The sequence below is a fragment of the Eubalaena glacialis genome, chromosome 11 (assembly GCF_028564815.1).
Source record: "Eubalaena glacialis isolate mEubGla1 chromosome 11, mEubGla1.1.hap2.+ XY, whole genome shotgun sequence".
Lineage (NCBI taxonomy): Eukaryota > Metazoa > Chordata > Mammalia > Artiodactyla > Balaenidae > Eubalaena > Eubalaena glacialis.
In genome coordinates this window covers 52650386-52675135 of record NC_083726.1, presented here as the reverse complement: position 1 = coordinate 52675135, position 24750 = coordinate 52650386, and the positions used below count along the sequence as shown (strand labels likewise).

Here is a 24750-nt window from a genome sequence, read left to right as displayed (position 1 = left end):
TTTTCACATTGATTGATTTGTGTATATTGAAGAATCCTTGCATTCCTCATTCTTTTTCTGATTACAACCTAGAGTAGAAATGAAAATTTCCGGGCAAAATAAGAAAAGAAATATTATATGTAAAACTGATGTAGAGCAGTAAATGTTACTACCTCCCAAGTCTGCCTCATCCCCCAGAGAGCATGTGACAAGTCTGTATATAACATCAGTGTTAAAGGACCAAGCAAAACCATTGGAAACATTTTCCCACAGCAGTATGAAGATACAAAGAGCCCATTGATCACAACCTTATGCTGTGCCAGCTGGTGGTCTCTACTAATTTGCAGAAGCAGCTGCCCAATGGTCAAAATGCAGGTAAAGCACTTTGGCAGAATATGGTTAAAAATATTAAGGGAGAATAGAGAAATCAAACATATTTTGTACCTAAAATGGGTTAAAGTGTATGAAAGCTGTAGACATTTTTATTTCTAGCTAATTTCTAGGTTTTTGGCTTTTATTGGAGGTCTGAGGTTGCTAAATATCTGACTGAAGAAGAAATGATATGTAGCAGTTTGCTAGGGCTGCCATAACAAAGTACCATAGACAGTGTCTTAAACAACAGAAATTTATTGTCTCACAGTTCTGGAGGCTAGAAGTCTGAGATCAAGGCGTCAGAGGGTTGGGTTCTTCTGAGGCCTCTCTCCTTGACTTGTGGATGGCTGTCTTCTCTCTGTGTCCTCACATGGTCTTCCCTCTGTGTGTGTCTGTGTCCTAATTTCCTTTTCTCAAAAGAACGCCAGTCATATTGGATTAGGGCCCACTTGAATGACTTCATTTTAACTTAATTACTTCTTTAAAAACCTTATTTCCATGTACAGTCACATTCTGAGTTACTAGGGGTTAAAACTTCAGCGTATGAAGTTTGGGAGGACAGAATTCAGGTCCTAATGTGAAAGTATACTCTATTCTCCTTAACCCTGTTTTCTTTAGTGTTTTGAATTTATTCTCAATAGCTAAAGAGTCTTTACTTTAAAAGCTTTATTCTCTCTAAGAGTTATATACACAAGAAACAATTAAATTATTTTAAAGGAAACATATGATTAAGTACTATAAATCATACAGACAGGAAATGATATTGAAATTCAAAGAAGGCAGTTATCAACATGGCCTAGGGAAAACTGTAGAACCTGGAGAGCGAAAAATGGTCTTAACAATGACCTATTTTTTCAGTCTTATTTATCTGTAGGTTCAAGTTCTACAGATGCCAGTTTTTATCATCTCATATTCACTTTTCCTCTGCTCTCTCCTTTCCCCTTTTCCTTTTCTTTATTCTTGGGAACTGTAGAAAAATTTAGATAGCTTACCTCTCCGTGGGGTAGGCTGTATGGAGCAGCATTGATTTATTTCAAATGTCTCATTTTACTAATGAGAAAAATGCAGCTCACAAGTTAAATGACTTGTCCTGGTTGCTGAGCTAGAATCCAGGTCTCCTGATTCTTATTCCAGTATGCTATCAAGTGCACTGTGCAACTATTTTAGTTAGAGAATGTTTTATTTGTGTTTTAAGGACAAATAAGACTGCTTTTCTGTATTGTGTAAGTGGGTCATTTATATTATTTTCCATTAGCATTCCCTCTTAAATATTTCCAGTTTCTTCAGTTATTTTTATTGCTGTTCCCTCATTTTTTCCTGCATGGTTTTTGACACTCATATTAAAATTGCACCCCAAGTAAGATATCAATCAGAGTAATACATTCTTTCTTTTATAATATAGTAGTATTTTTTTTACTTGCTAAAATATTGCTAGTTGCACTTATAGCCATAAACTTTATTTAATATTATTGCTTAGATAAAACCTACCTTTTATTCAGCTTCTAATATATACCAGGACCTGACCTACACACTTTACAGTATCATCTCACTTAACCTACACAAAACTTTTAAAAGGTAAACATTACTCCCATTCTGTAGATAGTGAAACTAAGATGTAGAGTGTAATGAACTTCTGCAAAATCACACAGGGTAGAAAGTGGAAGACCTGGGACTGGGCTCTGGTCTGTCTGTCTCTATCGGCTGCCTTTTCCACGATTGTTACCTCAGTATTAAGTGCTTCATAGACTACATCACTGCTGCATAAAGTCTCTGGCTTATCAGGGTGGCAGTGATCCCAGTGAAAGTGCTAGGGCCTGGTTAAAAGGAGAAACAAAAACAGCACCAGTGGAAGCAGAACTGTGTCACGGGGAGCAGGAATTTATACAGGCATGTTATCTGCAGTACATTACAGTGCTCGGTGAAAGACACTGTCGATAAATGAAGAAGAATTGTAGCTGCGTCCTGGTAACTGAACTTGAAGGTTCTCATTGACAGGCTCATGTAAGATATCTTCAAGCAACTTAGGAGGGACTTTGCTGCTGTTCTGCTAATGATTATCATCTTGACTTCTAAATTTCTGGTTTTTTAATTTATATTTTTCAGTTAAAAAAATTAAGCATGCAGTTAATGGGTATCTTTTATTTGTATCTTTTCTTCGTTTTTAGTTGTGGTAGCTAACATGTCTTTAAACATTTAAATTCATTTTGTTTTCTTTCTGCATATTTTTCTGTCTTTTGTATTTATAGCATCATTATTATCAAAATATAACATAGAGGCCTAAGTTTTAAACACAATAAGTAGATAGTTCATAACCTAGTACTGCTATGGTAACAATATCAGTTAGAATATGTTGGTTTAAAAGTAACAGAAATACCCAAGTGAGTGTGGCCTAACAATGCCAGACTTGACTTTCTAACTCTGCGGGAATTCTAGAGAAAGGCTGTTCTGGAATTGGAATGAAATTAGGGTTCCGGGTTGGCATTTCTGCTATTTTCTTGGCCTTCTCCTCATGGTTACAAGATTGCTACAGCAGTTCTAAGTATCCTTATGTAATAACTTTAAGGGCAGGAAACAGGGAGAGTGTAGGAAAAGGACCTTCTCCCTAAATCACCCCTGTCCTTTTCATGAGGAAAAACCTCCCCAAAAAGTACCCCCAGCAGAATTCCCTGTACCTCTCACTGCTCAGAGCTGGGTTCCATCCCTGTCCTTGAACCAGTCACTGACAAAGGAGATTAGGGTTGCCACAGATGGCTTAGCCTAATAATGATTCATTCCTAGGGTGGACACATTTTTTGCACCCTTCAAAAATTGCAATTCTGTTATCAGAGAAAAGGGAGACTGGCCATTACATACACAACAGATAGTGTCTGCCACAATTATTGAACTCTTTTAGTATGATCAAATAACTACGTGAACAAACGTAGAATTACAACTCTGATGAGTGCAAAGGAGTGACTGGTGCTATAAAAGTATAAACTCAAGGGATTTAATCTAGTCTGGCTGCTCTTCTTCAAAGAACTGATAATTAAGCTAATAATGGAGAAAGTTTTAAAAGTTAAGTAGGCAAAGGGGTTAAGGGATACTGGAGTGGGTTAGGGGGAGGAAGAGAGAGCATTCCAAGGAGAGGAAGTGTATTATGTATATGTAACTGAAAGAAGGTGCATAAATATTCACTGCCATTATTACTAGCCTCTGGTCTGATGAAAGCCTTTGAATTACTTGTAGGGGTAAGAAGAAATTCTTAGACTTATAAGTAGGATCCTGAAATATTGGAATTTCTGAAAATTTTCCATACTTTAGGAGCGACAACAGGGCAGGTTATTTGACTTGGATTGTCCTACAAAATCCTTGGTATGGAGTTGCCATATATAATACACTAATAGGCAAAAATCAGTCTGCCCCTCCTACTCCTTCCCTCTAATAATTTTTTGCAGCTACAATCTTTAGTTGACATCAATTAAAAATAATAAGAACAGCATCCTCACTGTTCCACATGTTGTCTGAAACCTTTTGGAACAGTGACTGCATTAACCTGTAGTTCATACTTACATGGGTCCCATTTAAATTTTTTCAATACAGTTGAAAGTAAGCAAAAAGCAGTGTTCTCTGAGACTTTGTGGATTCCTCATAAGAGACAATAAAATTTTAAAAATAATAAAATTTAAAAAACTTGACTTCAATATACATAGAACTTTCATAAATGCTAGGTTATTTCCTATAAATAGAGAACAGCAGTTTTATAAGCTTGTTCAGGACTATAGAGCTCTAACGAATGACTAAAACTGCCCTCTTTTGAAAATCTGAAACTTTATTATCAAAAGAATGCATATATTTTAATTACTTAAAAAATAATAATGAGACTTAAATTTTCCTAGCATCTACGCTTTATGGTTTTAAAATTCATAAAAACTTTTCAGGTTTAAAAATTTTTAAGTTTTAGTTTAAGCCTTTTTTTAATGTGGCACTACTGTTACAACTGCTCTCACAAGACTCCAAAATAATAATGGCTTACACGTGGTAGCAGTTTGGGATTGATATGGTGCTACTCGTGTGTGTGTACCATCAGCCAAAGGCTGGTGCTCTACTATCAGCTTCTCTCTCATGATCTAAGAATGGCTGCTTCAGCTCCTGGAATCACATCTGCATTCCAGCCAGTGGGAAGAAGGGGAGAGGTACAGACATTTGCTTCAAGGGCGTAAATCATAATGCTTCTCCTTGCATCCTTTTGGCAAGAACTTAGTCACACAGTCAAAACTAGCTACAAGAGAAGTGGGAAATATTGTGAAAAAATTGTCTTACCTCAGCAGCCATGTGCCCATCTAAAACTCAGAGATTCTATTTCCAAAATAAAAAAGGGGAGAATGGATATTGGAAAATAGTAACCGTCTGGGCTACATTCACCATCTTTTGGCGATTGCCAAAAGAACTGGTTGAATAGCTTTAAGCTTAGATGTTAAGTATATAATGAAGGAGTTAAATGGGTGTCTGTGGAGACACAATTATATTTATGGACCTTATACCCCGTACAACCTTACTTTATGCATCTTTGTATTCCTACCATCCAGCATGGTATATGAATAAAAATAAAGCACATAAGAAATGTGTTTGGAATGAATGAATGAACATCCCTCTTTGTCTTTCTTGTATAATATGTATTGTGTGAATTCCTTTTTCATACTTGCCATTTCTTTGTCCTAGCTATAATTTACTTACTTTCTTGAAGAGGATTTATGAGTAGAGATGGTCAGAGTCCATAGTATAATAGAGGAGTACTTTGTGTCTCTGTGTATGTATGTGTGTATGTAAAATTTAATAGAAATCTAAATTAACTTATACCATAGGACCAGTTTTCTCAACCCCTAAAACTGACAGTATTAACTTCTATTATTATGTTTTAATTATTATTAGACTAGTTGTGGCTTTTGAAAATTCAGTACTGTCTGAGAATTCTGAAAATATTCTTTTTTTAAAACTGATACCTAATGTCATTAATTAGTTTGTGAAGATGTTTTCTCTGCACATTATGTGTATATTTTACATATTGACCAGCTATCTCTGGAAGAGATAAGATGGTCTGGGGATTAACAGTTTTCTGATATGATTTTTCATCTCTCAAAAGAGGCATTTTATAGAGCTTTTGGTCATTATATCTGGTTTTTGGCCCTCTGTTAATTTACAGATCCATTTGTTCATGTGTTAACTCCTGCTACACATTTTTAATAACTCTTAAATACCAGGTGCTGTGCCCAGTGCTGGGAACATGAAGATGGGCGAGACCTTGCATGCACCCTGCTGGGCTTAGTGTCAGTGCCACATGGTGTGGGGATTGCCGTGCCAGGCCCACACTGTGGAGTAACTGAAGGCGAGCAAGGAGCTCTAGGAGGTGAGGGGGCCAGCAAGTTGCTGCCAGGATTGAGGCAAGTCTGTGGAGTCAAAGTTTGTCAGTGATGAGCTGGGGGAAGTGTGTCTAAGCTGAGGATACTGGATGAAGGCTGTGAAATTGTTAACACAAGTTCGTGTGCCAGACACACAGTGAGGCCAAACAAACTGAAACGTCGGAGTTTGGAGCAGAGGAAGGTTTATTGCAAGGCCATGCAAAGAGACAAGGTGGCTCATGCCCTGAAAATCCTCCAGCTCCCCAAAGGGTTTTGGCAAAGCATTCTTTTTTTTTTTAACATCCTTATTGGAGTAGAACTGCTTTACAATGGTGTGTTAGTTTCTGCTGTATAACAAAGTGAATCAGCTATACATATACATATATCCCCATATCTCCTCCCTCTTGCATCTCCCTACCCCACCCCTCTGGGTTTTAAAGGCCGGGAGAGGAGGAGTACGTGATCAGCTGTACGCAGTTCTCTGATTGCCTGATGGTGAGGCAGCAGGGCGGTGGCACAGGGGTTAACATTATCAGTCCTTAGGCTCCAGGAGGCCGGGGGCTGTGTGCTCATGGTCATCAAGTAGTTCTTCCATTTGGTGGAAATTTGCCTCATATACTATTATCTAGGTACTTCAGAGTGGAGCTAAAGCAGAGAATATGGGGGAAGGCCTGTCCTGGGAAGGCCCCATAGGGTCCTGCTTGGTTACAAAATAACATGGCAATAGTTTGATTTGGTGAGAGTGAAGGCTACAGTTGAGAGGGCAGAAAGAAGCGGAAACAAAGAGGGAAGGGCAAAATGCTCTTCCTATTCTTCCACATTCCTGGTCAGAGAGTTCTTAATTCAAACCTTCCTGTGAGAGTGGAGAGCTGGGAGCACCTAGAAGCCAGAGGTTGGCCCTTGGGCCTGACTGTTATAGTCTAGATGGACTTGGAGCTCAGGGGCCTGGCGGCTGGGGACAGGCAATGGGTGATGGGTAGGAGTACAGAGCCTCTGACAGAAATGAAAGAGCCCCTCCCCCAATAAAGAAGCAAAGAAAGGAGGTGTTTCACTTATGGATTCCATAGCCACTGGAAGAGAAGGCTGAGGGAGGCTTCTCCTCCTCTTCTCACACTTGGCCTAGTTGCCATTGCCTCTGAATTTCCCCAGGCTGAATAAGTCTTTCAGTGGAAGACGAAATTAATTTAAAATTTGCACTATTCTCAGTTACTTGGTATCAATAGTTTTACACACAGTTTTCATTGTTTTTGTTATCAGGTATATCTGTCAAGGTAGGTTAGTATACTTTTCTAACAGTTTACTGCCTTGACTTATAACTTTTAAATAATTAGCTGTATCGTATCCCTATTTGTCCTCTTGCCAAGGCCCTGCAAATATTAGGGCCAAGCCTGGTAATAAGTCACCATGTAAAAAGGTATGTCTTACTATGGGTCACAGACAAAAACGTTTAAAAGCCACTGACCTAGGGACACCAAGTTCACAATCCTCTGCGTGGCATATGAGGGGCCTACCGTGATCTGGCTCTCCGGCCCCCCCTCTAATCCTGCCTCTAATCCACCTCTAAACTGCACATACTCTCAATATGGGATGCATCTGTCTTCTTTTCTGTTCTGTTTCATTTTTTAAAAAAAATACTAGTTGCAATCCACTAAATTAATTTTACAATCCACTGATGGGTCAACTTGTGACCCAAGTTTGGAAGAACTCTGCTCTAGCTGTTGGGGTGGTGGCAATGTGATTGGATTAGTGTTTTGGAAACGTCTGGCAGCTGATTAGAGGGTGGGTCGGAAGGGAATGGGGGATACGGGTTATGAGATTATTGAGCCAAAGATAGGCCTAAGATGGTAAGACTGAGGATAGAGAGGAGGGGAAGGTGGCAGAATCAGCAGGTCTGGGTAACAGCTTAGATATTGAGAGTGCAGAAGAAAACTAGAATAACATCATAATTTCTGACTTAATAGGGAGTCTACAGCAGGAGAATTATATTTGAGGGAAAGGAAAATGAATTCAGTTCAGTACTTGTGGCATTTGAGGTCACAGTGTGACATTCAGGTAGGATTTTAGTTGGAGAAAGGCTTAGTAAATTAGGGGCTGTAACAGGGCTGTTGGCTTTAGCATTGGGAAGCCACTGAGAAAACTTAGCAGGGACAGATCTCAGTGGTTCAAAGAGTGAATATGTTGGGAGGCCAGGAAAGGAAGACGTGCAATATAGAATATAGTCTATCCTTTCAATAAACTTGCTTGTAAAGCCAGGAAGAAAGAGGGATGAAAAGAGTAGGACACAGATTTGAAGGAGGGTTTTAATTAATTCTGGAGCACTTCTGTACAGAAGGGAGGAGGAACTTGGGGAGACGCAGATATTGAAGATACAACCGGAGGAAGGGGTAACTGATCCAACCTGGTTTCAGGGGAGATGAGAGAGTGCACTTTAGGATGTAAATGCAGGGAACCTCAGGCAGAAGGAAGAGCACCTCTTATACAGCTGAGAGGGAGATAAGGATGTCTGTGGAGGCAGGGATTTCCCTTTATAGACATGTGTTGAGTACAAGCACCAGGCACTGTGTAGGCGCCGTGGCTACAGGCGTTAGTAAGGCAGAGTCCAGCGGGGAAGATAGGCTAGGAAACCAGCAGGACAACACGTGGTAAGTGTCGTTTAGAGTTATGCTCAGGGATGCTGGAAACAAAGAAGAAGGCATGAGGCCAGGCTTTCCAGAACAGGAGAGGACAAAAAGTGAAAATGGGTTTGCACCTGAAATAGGAGTCAGGGTCACCTAAGAGAAGGACTGAGATGAGGACTATGGTGGGACCAGGGTCTGAGACAAATATGAACCTGGGTTACAGGGGTGGTTGTTGATAACCGTGGTCATAATAATAAGTTTTCTGTTTTTATGATTATTGACTTGGTTTGAGCATCAGCTGAAACTTTATTTGGGAATACTTGAGAAAATGAATTTTTATGTCAAAGGAAGCTGTCTCTTGCTTATCCTTTGCCTCTTCCTCCTTTGATGACTTCTCTTGAAGCTAATTTAGGTAAAGAAAGCCACCGCTTCCAAAAGTGCTTTGGTACCCTGGCATAATTTCAAAGAAATCTCCTTTCCCACTTAGTTAACTACATTTCCCCAGGAAAAAAAAAAAAATCTTCTCTGTCAATGTAACATCCTTTAACAGGACTCCTGCTGGTCGGTTCTTGTCTCTTGCTGTGGCAGCTGTGAACATATATACTATTGATTGTTAATGTGTGATATAAATCCGGCTGGAGCATGCCCACTAATTGGTTTGAGAGCTAGATATAGACAATGCTGTCTTATAGTAGCTTGTGTAGATAGGCCTAGTCATAGGGTTAATTCTGCTTGACAGCACATCAGCAGCATCTTGAGAGTAATTACCCAACAGAAGTTTTCCCACAGCCGGACTGAGAGCTTCAAAGGCTTCTGAATTTACAACCAGTATTAACCTATATCTGAAACATAATGTTCCCACAAGGGCTCACATTTTTTTCTCCTTCTTATTAAATGTATGGGGTTACTAGGTTCATTTACTCTGTGAAGAACTTAGTGAAAAATTACTCGCTGTTGAATAATTGAAAATCTTGAATAATAAGTAAAGAGGATAATTTTAAATTTGAGTTTTTTATTGCTTTATTATATTACTGAAACAAGTTAATCTGTAAAGATTGGGTGCTTTTTTTTTTACATAATTTATTCTCTTTCTCTCAAAAACAAGCTAAAAAGTTAATATCTTTTCCATACTGCGCTATCTCTGTGGATATGTACGTGTTTAGAGGACCTAGGGTTATGCATGCATTTAAAATGGTTAAAATAAATATGTATTTACATTTTAAAAAGCTGTCTTACTTGTTGATGCATGCACTGAAACCTAAAACTATTGCATCTTTTTTCCCCCTCATAAAATCAGTTATTGTCTAACAAGCAATTTTTATATCATAAAAAATTTCTTTCTCTTTGTAGGTCAGAAACCAAATTTGACTCTGGTTCAGGTATGTTTACATTAATAATGTTATTCTGAGTATATTTTATTTACATTATTCTCTGAGGAGTAATGCATCAGATCAAGAACCATTTTGATTTTAAACAGACTAGGCAGACTCTTTTCAAAACATGAACCCCACCTCAAAGCAGGGCTGTTGGCTGCTTGTGGCTGCTTGGAATCTTAACTTGGTGGTGTTCACGTTGGGATTCTCGATAGCTCTGAAATAAGTATTAAATGCTCTGTATCTGCAGAGCTTCATTTTAAAAGCAAAGGAGGGGGTTGTACCTACTCATTGCTAAAAATAGAATATTATTCTCTCACTGGACAAAGCATCCTGGGTAATTTAAAAATTCTCTACAAGTGACTTGTCATCACATATGGGTAACAGATACATTTAATCCAGCAAACTGCAGAAGGTTTTAGCCAATAGAAATAGATATTTGTCTATGACTTACTAATTTTTTAAAATTTGTTTTGTTGGGGAGGTGGGTAATGGAAAATGGAGGTCACCTTAAGCCATTATTTTGTATCTATCAAGACAGTCTCACAAACAGTGGCGTATCAGCCTCATTAGATGTTTTCTTCTCATTAAGCATGAATATAGCTATATAAACCTTACATTTGACTGTGTCTTTGTGTCACTCGCTGAGATGTACGTGCTTCATAGTTTCTGACGGTGTTTGCAATTAAAGCACAAAAACTACCTCATGTTCAGTACGAAGGAATTACGCCCTTTAGTGAACTGTTATAGATAAATAAACATTAATTTTCAATTTCAGGAGAAAATAGTTTGCAGAAAATATATAACTTATTGAATTTAAAAGTAACATTCTTACTCTGGTTTGAGTTCCACTATGTTTTAACTTAAAAGTTTTCGTTTATTATTTCACAAAGGGACCAAAGACTATGTATTCTTTTTGATAATGGTGTTAAGGAGCCAACATGCTTTTCTTCTTCAAAACCTGTATATTTCTTTTGAATTTCTCCAACTTGGTGAGACCCTTTAAATATGAAGTCTGTACATGTGAGTTAACAATTTCACCTAATTTGAGAACTGTGATTCCAGAAATCTTTCCATTCTGTGTGATCTTGGGCTTCTGAATCACATGTGACAGTGGTAGCATAAGATAAACATCTCTGCTTTACAATGTTGATGATATGGAGACTAAAGGCATGATGGCATTGTATCCACTATTTGACTTTTTTATTGATTCATAGGAGGCCACTCAAAATGGTGTAAAAAGTCTTTGCCATTTTTTAATAGTTAAAATATTTAAATATAATAAGAGATAAATGAAAAAATTGAGAATGAATTTTTATATAAAATTGCATGTCTTTTTACCATTGCCAGTCAGTCATCAAATATTTATTAAAAAATCCACTTTGTTATGATCAAATTCCTTAAACATCAAGTCAAAAACTGGTTTTAGCCTACAGGATCTGGAATATAGCTTTTAAAAATGAAAAAGTCTACTAGGTTCTTTTCAGAGGTAAAACCTGGAAATAGTGTATAAAACTGAAATATTAGGCAGCTGCTGTCAAAGTTAGAAAATTTATGTTAAATTTTCAAAAGCAAATTAAAGTGTGCTGCTAAATTCCCGTAGTGAGAGTTAGTATTTATCATGAAAATAGTTATAACATCTGTATAGGCACACATCTTTCACTCTTGTGACCAAAGGTTTTGTTCATGATTCTTATTTTTTCCAAGTCCTAATTTTTTTAAATGTCTTTCATGGACAACATCTGCGTGTCTTTGAAAACTACAAAGTTTTGTGCTCTGAAAAATCTTATGGGGAATACTGATTAAAAGTTTATTTATTCTTTTAATTTTGAATCTAAATATGTTGTGGAAATAATTCAGATGGTTTCAAATTAAGAATCAGGTAATTCTTTTTTCTTATAAATTCTTTTAGCTTAATATCAAATGAGGGAATCATGACAAAGGAAGTTAGAAATGTATTCTTTGGCATTCTATATCATGCAAATTTTGGTTAGAAATGAGGTAGCATATTGGAACAATTAAATGTATGACTTTAATAGGTTCAGGTTCTCTATTGTTCATCAAATACAGAAAGTAAACTAGCTCTGTTTAATGTTGTATACAACTGTAACATTGTTCCTGACAAAGTAAAACTTTTAAATGAAGGAAGATGCTGATCTTACTAAGAAAAAAAAAAACCTTAAAAAAATAAATACTATGGTCAATGACTAGCCATAAAGGAAAGAATTTCAAAGTAAATATATATATGTATATATATTTTTTTTTCAAGTAAAGAACCCAACTTATGCAGAGCTTACTGCACATTTTCAATTTGCAGTTTGTGTAAATGAGTTTCAGGCTGTGGAGTGAGATTCAGGGGGAAGGAAGGAAAGTTTTCATTGTCAGCACATGGTAAAAAATGTCAGCTATTGAATATATACCAAAATGATCAACCTAGAAAGTGATTTAATTTTTTTCTTATCAAAATTGTATTGATTTTTTTCTACAAAAGCAAATTCACAAACAACTTCTTTGCATTTTTTTAAAGTTTCAAAAAAATTTATAATGAAAAATTTCAACTATACATAAAAGTACAGCGTGTAGTAAATGACCACCCACACATTCATTATCTAGATTTTACCGTTATCAATAATTTGCCATTTGTTTCAGTTTTCTTTTTCTGCTTTAATTATCTTAAAGTGAAATACATACATTTCATGTGATTTTTAAAACCTAAAAATTATAGATTGTGTTGATTTATTGAAACAGATCATTTTTTTTGAGGTTTTTATTTCTCTCAGAAATTTGAGTCACATACAAATTCTTATGGAAAGGATCTTGACATTACCATGTCCACATTCAGTTAGAGATGTTGAACGTTCTATTCATGTGACGAAGGTTAAGAAAAACTTTAATCAGAAGGTGCTGAATTAATTCTAATCTGAGAACCCCAGAATCGTCCTATCCTCAAGACTAATTTGATGAAAATTTTAGCTGCCTTCTAGCTGTGTCCTCTATGTACTGAGTTGTAGCCTGATTAAGTTCCGTTTCTGTTGGTTTATAACTCAGTCACCTAAAGGTTTCAGCTTTGTCAATTGAGAACAATCAGCCTACCTTCTTTCTAAAGGAGTTTTAAGGGTTCCATTTTAATACTGTTTCCTAGCTGATGTACTAATGTTGCTTGCCTGTGATCCTGTGTAGTTGGTGATTTTACTAATAGAGTAAAACAGACTTCCTTTTATGTTCAGAAGTAGCAAGAAGCTGTGCTCTTCTCCCCACCTCCCAAGAAGGGAAGTTAGTTGATGCTGGAGGAAGCAGAGCATTGAGTTTAATGTAGTGATTAAACATGAAAGCCATATATCAAATCTCAGGAGAAACATGCTTTTGAAAGAGGCAGAGAACTGCGGAGCATATTGCATGATAGGCTATGTAAACAGAGCCCTGGAGGTCAGTGTGTGGATGCAAACCAATTAAATAAAGAACTTACTGGCTTTGCTTTCTATCATCTGGATGGGGAGGATCACAAGTTAACATGCATACGGTTGAAGTGTAAACTTTGCTTGAATAAGCTGGGCACCTTTGGAAACTTCATTAACTCTTTCAATTCACTACTGAGGTTGGTTGGGTTTTGTTTTGTGTGTTGTTGTGGGTTTTTAGAAATTTAACCAAGGTGCTTCGAAAGTTAAAACAAAACCCAAAATATATGCTCTCTTGGCCCTTCTGTACATACCTGTCAGCAAAGGTGCTAGTGAAGAGTAGAATGGAAGACAAAGCAAAGAATGAATTGCTGAAAAGACCAGAGTTGGCTGTGTAGTCAGATTTCAAGGATGTGCACATGTCTTTTAAAAACAACCCATTTGGAAAAACAGAGCTCTCGCAGAATAACTGAAAAAAGATGTTTTTCTCGTATCCTGAATTCTGGGTATAAGGAAAAGATATAGTTGGAATTTACTAGTCACTATATAACATCAGGATATTGTTATTTCTGTTCTATTAAGATAGAATAGTTTTCTGACCAAGAAGAACATGAAGCCTATAAGTTAAAAACTGTATGTTAAGGACTGCCCAGAGTCTAATTCTGTGGTCCTAACCTTCTCAGGCAATGTTTGGGTGAGAACATGAAATACCAAGTTAAATGGTATAGTTTCATGGTCCATAAACATTCAAAACAAAGATTTTTTTTTTTTTTTTCTGTAGAGTCATGTTGGCTGAGAAAGTGAATAAGCTTATGTTTAGTGCTTGTTGATTCTGGGCTGCTTGGAATAGCAGTACTAAGGAAATGGGCTCATAGAACACAGCAACTCAAAGGTATAAGATTTCATGAAAGCAAATTATGGAGGATTAAGGAACCTAATGAGCATGGTTTAGTGTCGAGAGTGGAGGAGAGAGCTCACTATTAAATAAAGCCCAAGAGTGTACAAGGTTGGGAGATCCTAAAAGACACGATAATAAAAGGCACAACAGAATATAATTATCCTGAGAGGAAAAAAAAAAAAAAAAAACTCAAAAACTCCAAGGAACAAAAAGCAGCTAGTGTCGCTTTTAAGATCTGTAGTTAAAAAGGAATCTACACCAGGGTAAGGAACTAAAAGAATATAATCAGTTAAAGCTTGAGGCAAAAACATATGGGTGGTGAAAAACAGAGTGGGCTGTTAATGGTGGTCACTAAGTTGAAGGGAAATGGGGAATTTGAACATAGTAGAACTAGAGTTTTGAAAGCTTATTAGCAAATGAGACCATCTGCCTAACATAGTAAGCCTTTCTCAAGAAATATTAATAAGGAAAACATTTTCAGATCTTAGAAATGTGAGAATATGTTGACAATACTTTTTAGTTCCTACAAATCAATTTTGTTATTTTAAAATTTCTTATTTTTAAAGTTCTCATAACAATGAAGAACCAGGAAATAAAATATAAATCTCTATAAGAGTATTGAAATCTGTCTTCGGGCATCCTTCATTAATAAGAGAATACTGGGCTTCCCTGGTGGCGCAGTGGTTAAGAATCCGCCTGCCAATGCAGGGGACATGGGTTCAAGCCCTGGTCTGAGAAGATCCCACATGCCGCAGAGCAACTAAGCCTGTGCGCCACAACTACTGAGCCCGTGTGCCACAAGTACTGAAGCCCACGCGCCTAGAGCCCGTGCTCCACAACAAGAGGAGCCACTGCAATGAAAGGCCCGCGCACCGCAACCAAGAGTAGCCCCAGCTCACCACAACTAGAGAAAGCCTGAGCCCAGCAACGAAGACCCAATGCAGCCAAAAATAAATAAATTAAATAAATAAATTTTTAAAAAAAGAAAATGTTGACTGTTCATCTATTCATTCATTCAACATACATTTATTAGGCGTACTATATGCCAGATGCTGAGGCTATAGCTATGAACCAGGGGGGATACAATTCCTTCTCTCATAGAATCTTACAGCTGGTTGGTCTATTATACAAATTCACATGGATTTCTTTGCATATTTAGCTGAGAAGGGCTAACAAGGTTAAATTTGGATCCAGATGGTGAGTTAAAGAACTCCTGATATTTAAATGTAAGCTAATATATTTTAAGTTTTGACAAATTCACCTTTCGTTACTTTATTCAAACCACATCACTGTTTTCTACTTTAAAGAGAACACTTTTAAAAGAACAGCCTAATAATGCTAATGGCTGGTGTTTAGTTTTTCTATAGCTTTTAATAAGGAGTGACATTTCACATTTGATTATCATTAAGAGAGATTAACTTAGAAGAGAACAATGACAAATGTTTGTGGATACTATTCTCTTCACTTTTATTTATTTTTTAATTCATTCTTTTACTGGATCCTATTCAAGGTTGGCCTGGAAAATCAGGCAGTCTTTCCTCTATAACAATCTTATGGGATTGTGTAGAAGCAAGTGGAGGGGACATAGCCCTTCATCTCCTTTTATAAACTAAAAGACCAGGAAGCAGCAAGGCATGTTGGCTAAGTACTGAGGTGCTGGAGCATATAAATCTGAATGAAGTTTCTCTTTACTTCCAATAATTTTCAGTTGGTTTTCTTGGATTTCATGTACACCATTATGTCATAGACTTAAACTGTATTTTCTTTCTTTCTTATCTAGAATTAAAGCATTTATAACTATAATTTTCCTTTACTAAAGCTTTAACTGAACCCCGGAGATTTTTAAATATTGTATTTGAATATTTTGAATGTATTTTGATTTTCTTTTGGACATATTGATTAGGAAAGTTTTTAAATTTTCAAACTTTCTGCTTGCTACTTTTGTTAGTAATTTTCAGTTTCATTGCTTGGTGGTCAAAGAATGTGACTTTACCACTTTTTAGTAAGTATGTTGTTCATTACTTATTAGAATTTTATTTTGGGGCCTAGTGGGTATTTAATTCTTGTTACTCTTCTGTGGGTGATTAGAAAACTATATTCTCTGCAACATAAAGGGTTTGATGCATAGTTATTGGATCAACCTGATTCATTATTTTTATCATTATTTATTTGGTTTCTATTTTATCTGACAAGGACTTTGAGAGGAGAGACAATTTGTCATTCAGTGTTTTTTTACCTGAATTCCACCTCCTTAGATATCACCATCCCTGTGTTGTCAGCGCCACGTGCTCTATATATTCTGGTGCTAGCCATCTTGCTTAGGTCATGAATTGTACTTGTTCTCTTGTAGAGAACATTTTTCCAAAGCAGTGCCCATGGAAATGAAGGCTGCTCTAATTAGGAAACTTATGTTATTCCAAATTTATATGTGAAGTAAGAGGTTGTTTTACCACTTGTAAATACACGTGCTTGTCCCTACCCTCTTGCCCTCAACACCACCCCATAGCTTTATAAGGAAAAAGGCTCTGAGCCATCATATGATGCAAACCTTTGTTTTCTCCACTTAGCATCCTCCCCTACTCCTTCATCTGTCTGGCAAGATTCTGTTTATGTCTTAAGGCTCAGATCAAGCATTGCCCCCTCAATTAAATATAGTCTTCCTTTACACCTTCCCAAGAGTTAATCATCCCTTCCTCTGTGCAAACATTGGATCTTGTATTTACATTTACTATAGCATTTATTATCTGCTATAATTATTTGTGTGGATCCCTCTTCCTCTTCAAGTCTGTGAGTCTCTTGAAGGCAAGAATCATGTCTTATTCACCTTTATAACTTCCATATCCAATGTGAAATAGTCAATAAACAAAAATTCAGTGAGGTTGGGAGTCTTTGTTCTGTTCTCCAATTGTGATTGAAATGCTTAACTAATGACCAAAGAATTATTCTCCCCTCTCTTAGTGTAGAGTTGTTGCTGGGAAGTGGCTACTCGGCCAGAGATTACAATTTCCAGCCCCTTTGCATCTGTGTGGGGACATATGACTAATTCTCCCAGTGGAGTACGTGTCATTTCTGGGCTAAGTGGATTAAGTATCCAATATGCCTTCCCACATCTCACTTCCCCTTCTGAGGTTACATCAGAGGTACATGTTGAACATGATGGCATCACAATACGGAAGGGGTCTTGGTTCCTGAGTCATACTTGGAAGAGATCCACTCAGGAGAGCTCTTCACCCAAGAACATCTTCATTGGCCTTTATGTAGAGGGAAATAAACTTTTATTGTAATAGGCCACTGAGATTTTGCCATTGTTTATGAGGGCAGCTAACGTTACATAGCCTGACTAGCTCAGTGCCTAGAATACTCCCTGGCAATAGTTGGTACTCATTGATTACTGTTGGACAAATGATAAAATTAATGGCTAGGGATTACATTATCTAAGCTAAAGATGATCCTCTAAACCAATGATCATACAAATATAGTAGGTTCATAATATAGTATATTATGTTCTGTATAATCACTGGGCCTATCAGTTAGTGATTGCCGCAGTAACAAAGTGTAAAAGGACACCTTAAAAAGCAGTGACTTAAAACAACAATATTTGTGCTCACATGTCCACAAGTGGGAGTGGGCTTGGGTGGGAGTTGGTTGACATAAGCTAGTCACAGGTTGGGTTCAGGTCTGCTCCACAAGTCTTGTCATTGATGATAAAAGGTAACAAAGCAAGCCCAACTATGCAAGCATATTTCAAGCCTCTGCATCAGATCTGCTAGCATCCCATTGGCCAAGCAAGTTGCATGTCCAAGCCAAAAGTAAAGGAGTAGAAAGAGCTCTTCCCTTCCCACTTGTCATGCAGGTGTAAGTATCCTGTCTTCCCTCTAGTGGGCAGAACTGCCGAGTCACATGGTAATGGGTGTGGAGATAGGGAGGGGAGAGGAATAGGAGCCAAAAATTGAATCTACTGCATTAGAACATTATGTCCTCAGATCAGTTATTTAGTAAAAATATGTATAGAGTTAGAATGATTATATTTTTAAGTGGATCCGATTCCTTCTATATAATTGCATTATTTGGTAACCTAAGTTCAGATGTGATATTAATGGATATATGATGAAAATATTTGTATAATGCTTTACCATTTAAAAAGTATTTTAATTAATCAAATTCGAGACTCACAAAAATCTTTGTAAGATACACAGGGATATTTTTACCAGCGAAGGACTTGAGATACGGAAAGGTTAAGTGATTTGCCACATAAATAGTAAATGGCCAATCTAGGATTGGACTTCAGGTCTCCAAGTTGCGAGGACTGTGTCCTTTTTATTAGATCATGAGATAGTTATTTTAATGAGCAACTTTTGTTTTTAACTTTTCTATTATTAGCTTTTTATTTTGTATAATTACTATGTTTAGTAACTATTATACATTATAAATTATAAAATTTAATCTTTTATCAAACATAACAATGTGATTATAAACACACCTTAAAAATACAAAGTGTAGTACAGATTTATAAATGATTACAATGTGGCCAGTTTGTAGGCCATTGAAAATGTTGCTGGCAGTTTCCCAAGAGGCCTGAAAAGATAGTATCAATTGCCTTGGTGAATTTTCTGTGTTCTAGTATCTAGTCAAACTTTCAGGCTCAGAAACCTAGATGTTTCAATATCTCTCAGGGATGGACTCATGTTGACAAACCCAAAGGATGGATGGATGAAGCTAAAATGCCAATGTATTTGTTTACAATGAGAAATGTAATTTTCACATGGCTCAGAATACTTACATCTGCATGATCAGTGTCTTCTTTCTCTGGTCAAGCTATATGACTCACAAAATCACAATAAGAACTCATTTTATCAATTTGTCAAAATAAATCATTTGTGTTGGGGCTGAAATTTCCTTACTATTGTATATTATCACCCTAAAGGCAGACCTACGTAGGGAGTCAGATCATATCCAGAAAGTGGCCCTGTTGAGCACAGAAAAAGAACAAAGGGAAACAGACAAATTGAATGTTTAGCTTTATGAGTTAAAGTTAACATGAATTGTCTATCTCAAAATAGGAATGGTCCTGGCCATTGAGACCTTATTTAACTTGATATTCATTGGCTTCAGCTTCATCCATCTGTATAAAAGATAGTTTTGCCACTGGACCTGGAAAACATAGTACAAGTCCATTACTTAAGACTTCGTTTCCAAGTTCTTGGAGCAGGAGATCATGTGTAGTAACTTTAGAACTTAAAATTTATAATTTAAATGTTTCTTAGCTATTGAAGCGTATATTAAAATTTTAATGGTTTAACACACCACTTCAGCATACTAAAATTAAGATGTAGACCAAGGTCAATATATAGATCAAGGTAGAGGACATTTCCATTACCCTAGAATGTTCCCTCATATTTTCCTTCAGTCACTCCCCACTCCCCAGAGGCAACCACTATTCTGACTTCAATCACCATTGATAAGATGTCTGTTCCTGAACTTCATATTAAATAGAATCATACTGGGACTTCCCTGGTGGCTCAGTGGTTAAGAATCCGCCTGCCAATTCAGGGGACATGGGTTTGACCCCTGGTCCGGGAAGATCCCACATGCCACGGAGCAACTAAGCCCGTGTGCCACAACTACTGAGCCCACGTGCTGCAACTACTGAAGCCCGTGCACCTAGAGCCCGTGCTTCTCAACAAGAAAAGCCCCCTGCTCACCGCAACTAGAGAAAGCCCGTGCACAGCAACGAAGACCCAACACAGCCAAGAATAATTTTTAAAAAAAGAAAAAAGAAAGTTAAAAAATTAAGTAAATAAATAAATAAAAAATAAAAGCTAGTTGTTTAATATCCAGGGTATGCATGTATAGTACAACTTATTTTTAAAAATAAATAAATAAAATAAAATAAAATAAAATCATACAGGATGTACTCTTTTGCATGTGATATCTTTTGCTCTCTGTAATGTTTCTGAGACTCACCCATGTTATTTGTAAGTACCAGGAGTTATTGCTGTATAGTATAAGTTGGGATGCATATTTTGGTCCAGTTCTGGCTACCATTCATGCAGTTGTGTTTACTATGAGTAGTCTCTGTTTCTAACATTCTAAGGCCCAGAATACTGTTGTTAATGCATTGAGCCAGTATGTAGACATTTTTAATACTTTGATTCTGCATGGTCAGTCAAATTGCCTGTGCGGGTAGAGCACTTACTCTGCTTAAGACATGGTGAAGGATATATGAGTATGACACAGTTCCTGCCCTCATGGAGCGTATGTTGTATGTATGTATGTATGCCCATGTGTATGTATGTATGTATGTATGCTAATTGGAGAGGTGAGATATATACACACACAGTAAGATATCTTTGGGTGCAGGGCAATATGAGTGGTTCCAGTAATAGAGTCCTAGTAGAATTTAGAAGAAGGGGATTACTTTAGGCTACGGTGATTGATGAGGGTGATTGATTCCTTGTTAGAGGTAGAACTTGGATCTTCAAGGGTAGAGTTTAGGTAGATATAAAGACGGAGATCATTTTAAATAAAGAGTCAGTTGAAGGCAGATACAGAGGCAAAGGTGCAAAATATATTTGAAGAACAGTAAGTAAACCAACTTGCCAGAACTGGAGGATTTTTGCTTGGGACTAATGGTATAGTTGGGAATCTATTACAGACCACAGGTTAGAGAATTTGGACCTAATTCTGTGGACAATAATAATAGTAACAATTGCTAACATTGATTGTATATTACTGTGTGACACGCATTGTACTAAGTGCTTTATATTTACTAACTTATTTAATCTATAAGAGCTATACATAATTATTTCCATTTTATAAATGAGTAGACTAAGGCACAGAAAAGTTGGATATTTTGCTGAGATTCAGGTAGCTAGTAAGTGACAGAACTGGGATATGATCCTAAGTAGCCTGATTCTAGAACCCATAGTCTGAACCATTATGCAATTTTTAAAAACCTAGAATATAAGTTGATATGATGCAAAAATTATGAATTTTTACTCATACATCCTTTTACTCATACACATGACATACACATCCACACAGCCACATGTTTGTAGAAATTTTCTCCTCCAGAAAGTAGATTCCATGGTCTGTTGAGAAATGGATTTTGCTAGTGATGTATAGTTTTGATTTCTAAATGCAGATCATCCCCCCCGCCCAGCACTAAATCACCTGCTGAAAAAGATATTTACATGGGATTTGTTGTAAAAACATGATAGATGAAGAATTAACTGGCTCTAGAGAATTGATAATCGTTTTGTTGGTGGGCCAACCCCTTATTTTTAATATAGTTCAAAATTAATATAATTCAATTCATACAGCTTATTATAGTTTCAATAGGAAGTGAAAGTGCTTACTTTATATTGATAGATATCCATCAAGTGGAATGAACTGGTGGCCATCATAACCATCTTTGAGGCAGTAACGGATTATTTGTCAGTTCATGTTGATTGACATATCTTCCTCATTCCTGGGCAGAAATAAGATACATTCAACTACAAAGTGTAGAAAATTTTGGTATAAACACATTACTTGGTTACAGGCATAAGGCTTTTGACATTTTGCGGGAGTATGAACTATTTTAAGGAATAAGTATAAATGAAGTAGTAAGCAAGCTAGCAATCATTTGCTTATTATATCAAAATTGATATTAAAATACTGTAATCTAAAATGACAATGCTGGACTTCCCTGGTGGCGCAGAAATTAAGAATCCGCCTGCCAATGCAGGGGACACGGGTTCGAGCCCTGGTCTGGGAAGATCCCATATGCTGCAGAGCAGCTAAGCTTGTGCACCACAACTAGTGAGCCTGCACTTTAGAGCCTGCAAGCCACAACTACTGAGCCCGCTCGCCTAGAGCCCGTGCTCCGCAACAAGAGAAGCCACCGCTATGAGAAGCCCGCGTACCACAAAGAAGAGTAGCCCCCGCTCGTCGCAACTAAAGAAAACCCGCGCACGGCAACAAAGCCCCAACACAGCCAAAAATAAATAATAAGTTAATTAATTTTAAAAAAGATATCTATACTTTATAAAAAAATAAAAAAATAAAATGACAATGACTTTTTAGTTATTTTTATGTCTTAAAAATATTTTAGTACTGTCTTTCATATTGTAGAACTAGTTTATAGGAAAGAACATTTTACAAGAGTTTCTTTTGATTTTTTTTTAAATAAATTTTTATTTATTTATTTTTGGCTGCGTTGGGTCTTCGTTGCTGCACACAGGCTTTCTCTAGTTGCGGCGAGTGGGGACTACTCTTCGTTGTGGTGCGTGGGCTTCTCATTGCGGTGGCTTCTCCTGCTGTGGAGCACAGGCTCTAGGCGCGTTGGCTTCAGTGGTTGTGCCTCGCGGGCTCTAGAGCGCAGGCTCAGTAGTTGTGGCACACAGGCTTAGTTGCTCTGCGGCATGTGGGATCTTCCCTGACCAGGGCTCGAACCCGTGTCCCCTGCATTGGCAGGCGGATTCTTTACCACTGCGCCACCAGGGAAGTCCCTCTTTTGATTTTTAAATTAATTTTTCCTGGATAGGAATCAAAGACGAACAAATTAAAAGTAAATTTTTGCTTGATGACCACTAGTCTTTTAGTGAATTTTCAATATATGTGTTTTGGAGAATCAAACCCTGTTCCTTAGTTAGGAACTTAAATGGTCAGATATCTGGCCTATGTGGTGATCAAATGTTGCAAATTAGTAATCTTCCATCATAGCTGTACTGTTTTTTTGTTTTTGTTGAAATTAAAGACTTTTAACTGATATATATTAAAGACATATTTTTTTTCTTTTTTTGTAATCTGCCTTCCTTCCTAGTTATCATGTTTGCTTCTTTTGCTCAGTCTTCATTTTCTCTTTCTACCTTTTTTAAAATTTTTAAAAAAATATTTATGTATTTATTTATTCATTCATTCATTCATTCATTTGGCTGTGCCAGGTCTTAGTTGCGAAGTGCAGGCTCTTAGTTGCGGCATGCAGGCTCTTAGTTGTGGCATGCGGGCTCTAGTTCCCTGACCAGGGATCGGACTAGTGCCCCCTGCTTTGGGAGCGTGGAGTCCCAACCACTGGACCACCAGGGAAGTCCCTATTAAAGACATATTTAGTCAACATTATATTTTCACACAGTAGCATGTGGTAATGTTTGTTGAATAAGTGATGAGTGAATGAATGATAAATGGAATGATGTTGAGTTTTGCAAAGAAAAGTATTTTGCCATTTCCAAAATAATACAGAATATTTACCACTTATAAAAATATTTTTCTTCAAAAAATGTACCTATAAATTACCTTGCATCCAAATCATTCACGCTATTGATGGAACACCATTATATAGAAGGTGAGATATGTAAATGACAAAAAGAAAATTCGATAACAATGAATATGTTTTACAGCAGAACATAACAACACAAAACAACAATGCAAAGATTTAAGTTTTATAGCCTATCAAATTAGTAAGTCTCAGGCTGCCCAGCCAATCAAAAATAGAGTTTGAGGTACTATTCTAACATATTAGATTTAAATTCATTTCTATGCTATAATATTCTATTAAAGCAAATTCATTTTTTCCCGTGTGGTTATATACTAAAGTAAAATATACTTTTATTGTACGAATGAAAATGGCATTGAAACTCATTCAAATGTAATATCAATACATTAGCGTTATCTTTGTAGGCATTTATTCAAATTTATTGCATTTTGTGGCTTGCTTTATATTAATTTCTATCTACATATTTGCCTTTTAAATTATACTATATGGAAATTTATTCGATTTATTTTTTATCGTGACCTGTTTCTTAGTTAGTAGTACTCCATAATTGTTTAGATATGTGACTTTTGCTGATTTATTTATTGAGACATTTGTTGGTTTTTAAATTCTAAGCAATGTACTAACATATTTATTTTTCTAGCTATATGATTTTATTTTGGGGGGGATTGTAGAAGAATACTGCATATCTACAACTTAAAATTGCCTTTAGTTTCAAGTACATGTGTTAATATATAAGAGAACTAAAATTTCCCCACAAAATCTAGTTTTAAAATCATTTTAAATTCATTCATGATGAAATACAATTTTTCCCCAAAAGTTTTCTGTGTAAAATTAGTATGCATTTTATGCAACCTGAGAATTTTATAAAATTTTATGAAAATACAGTCATGTCAGATGTAGAAACAGCTTCGTAGAACTACACATTATGATGTTTTGTTAAAATGATATAAATTTTTATAAATGAATAAATTAATAAAAAGGGAAATTTTAGTGCCAAATGAATACCATTTCATCAATTTGGAAGTTCAATGTAACCATGCTCAATTCCACAGTTGTTTGTTGATCACACACTCAGGTAAAGCTTTGCATGTTGCCCTAAGCAAGCTATTTGTTAATTATTTTAAAATAATTTAGTATCTAACAGAAATAACTTTCAGAGTAGAAATAAACTACCGTTAGGGTATTCTTACATGACTGTGATAAGCAGGGAACAGTCACCTCTCTCTGCTACTTGTTTGTTTTGTAGTTAACGAGGCCAAGGGAGGGAAGCTTTTGATGATTTTGTGCTTGTGTGCCTACACATACCTAAGGAAAAAATAATCACAGATCCCAGTATCAGTTTAATTATGCAGTTGATTTAACTGTTGATTCAACAGCTAGTTACTGTTCATAATATTTTAGTATTTGTAAACTTGGTGGCATGGGTGACAATAGAGTAATGATAAATGAATATGTTTTCCTAAAGTAGGAAATTATATAAATGA

The 24750-nt window shown here is 36.5% G+C and overlaps 1 protein-coding gene across 2 annotated transcripts in view; it reads left to right on the top strand.

The window, feature by feature from the left end:
* MSRB3 (methionine sulfoxide reductase B3) overlaps positions 1–24750 on the top strand; it is a 174563-nt gene that overhangs the window by 81737 nt on the left and 68076 nt on the right. For both annotated transcript variants that reach the window (XM_061204379.1, XM_061204382.1), the window contains one exon: positions 9695–9723. In XM_061204379.1, the coding sequence (XP_061060362.1) occupies positions 9695–9723 (29 nt within the window). The remainder of the gene's footprint in view (positions 1–9694; positions 9724–24750) is intronic.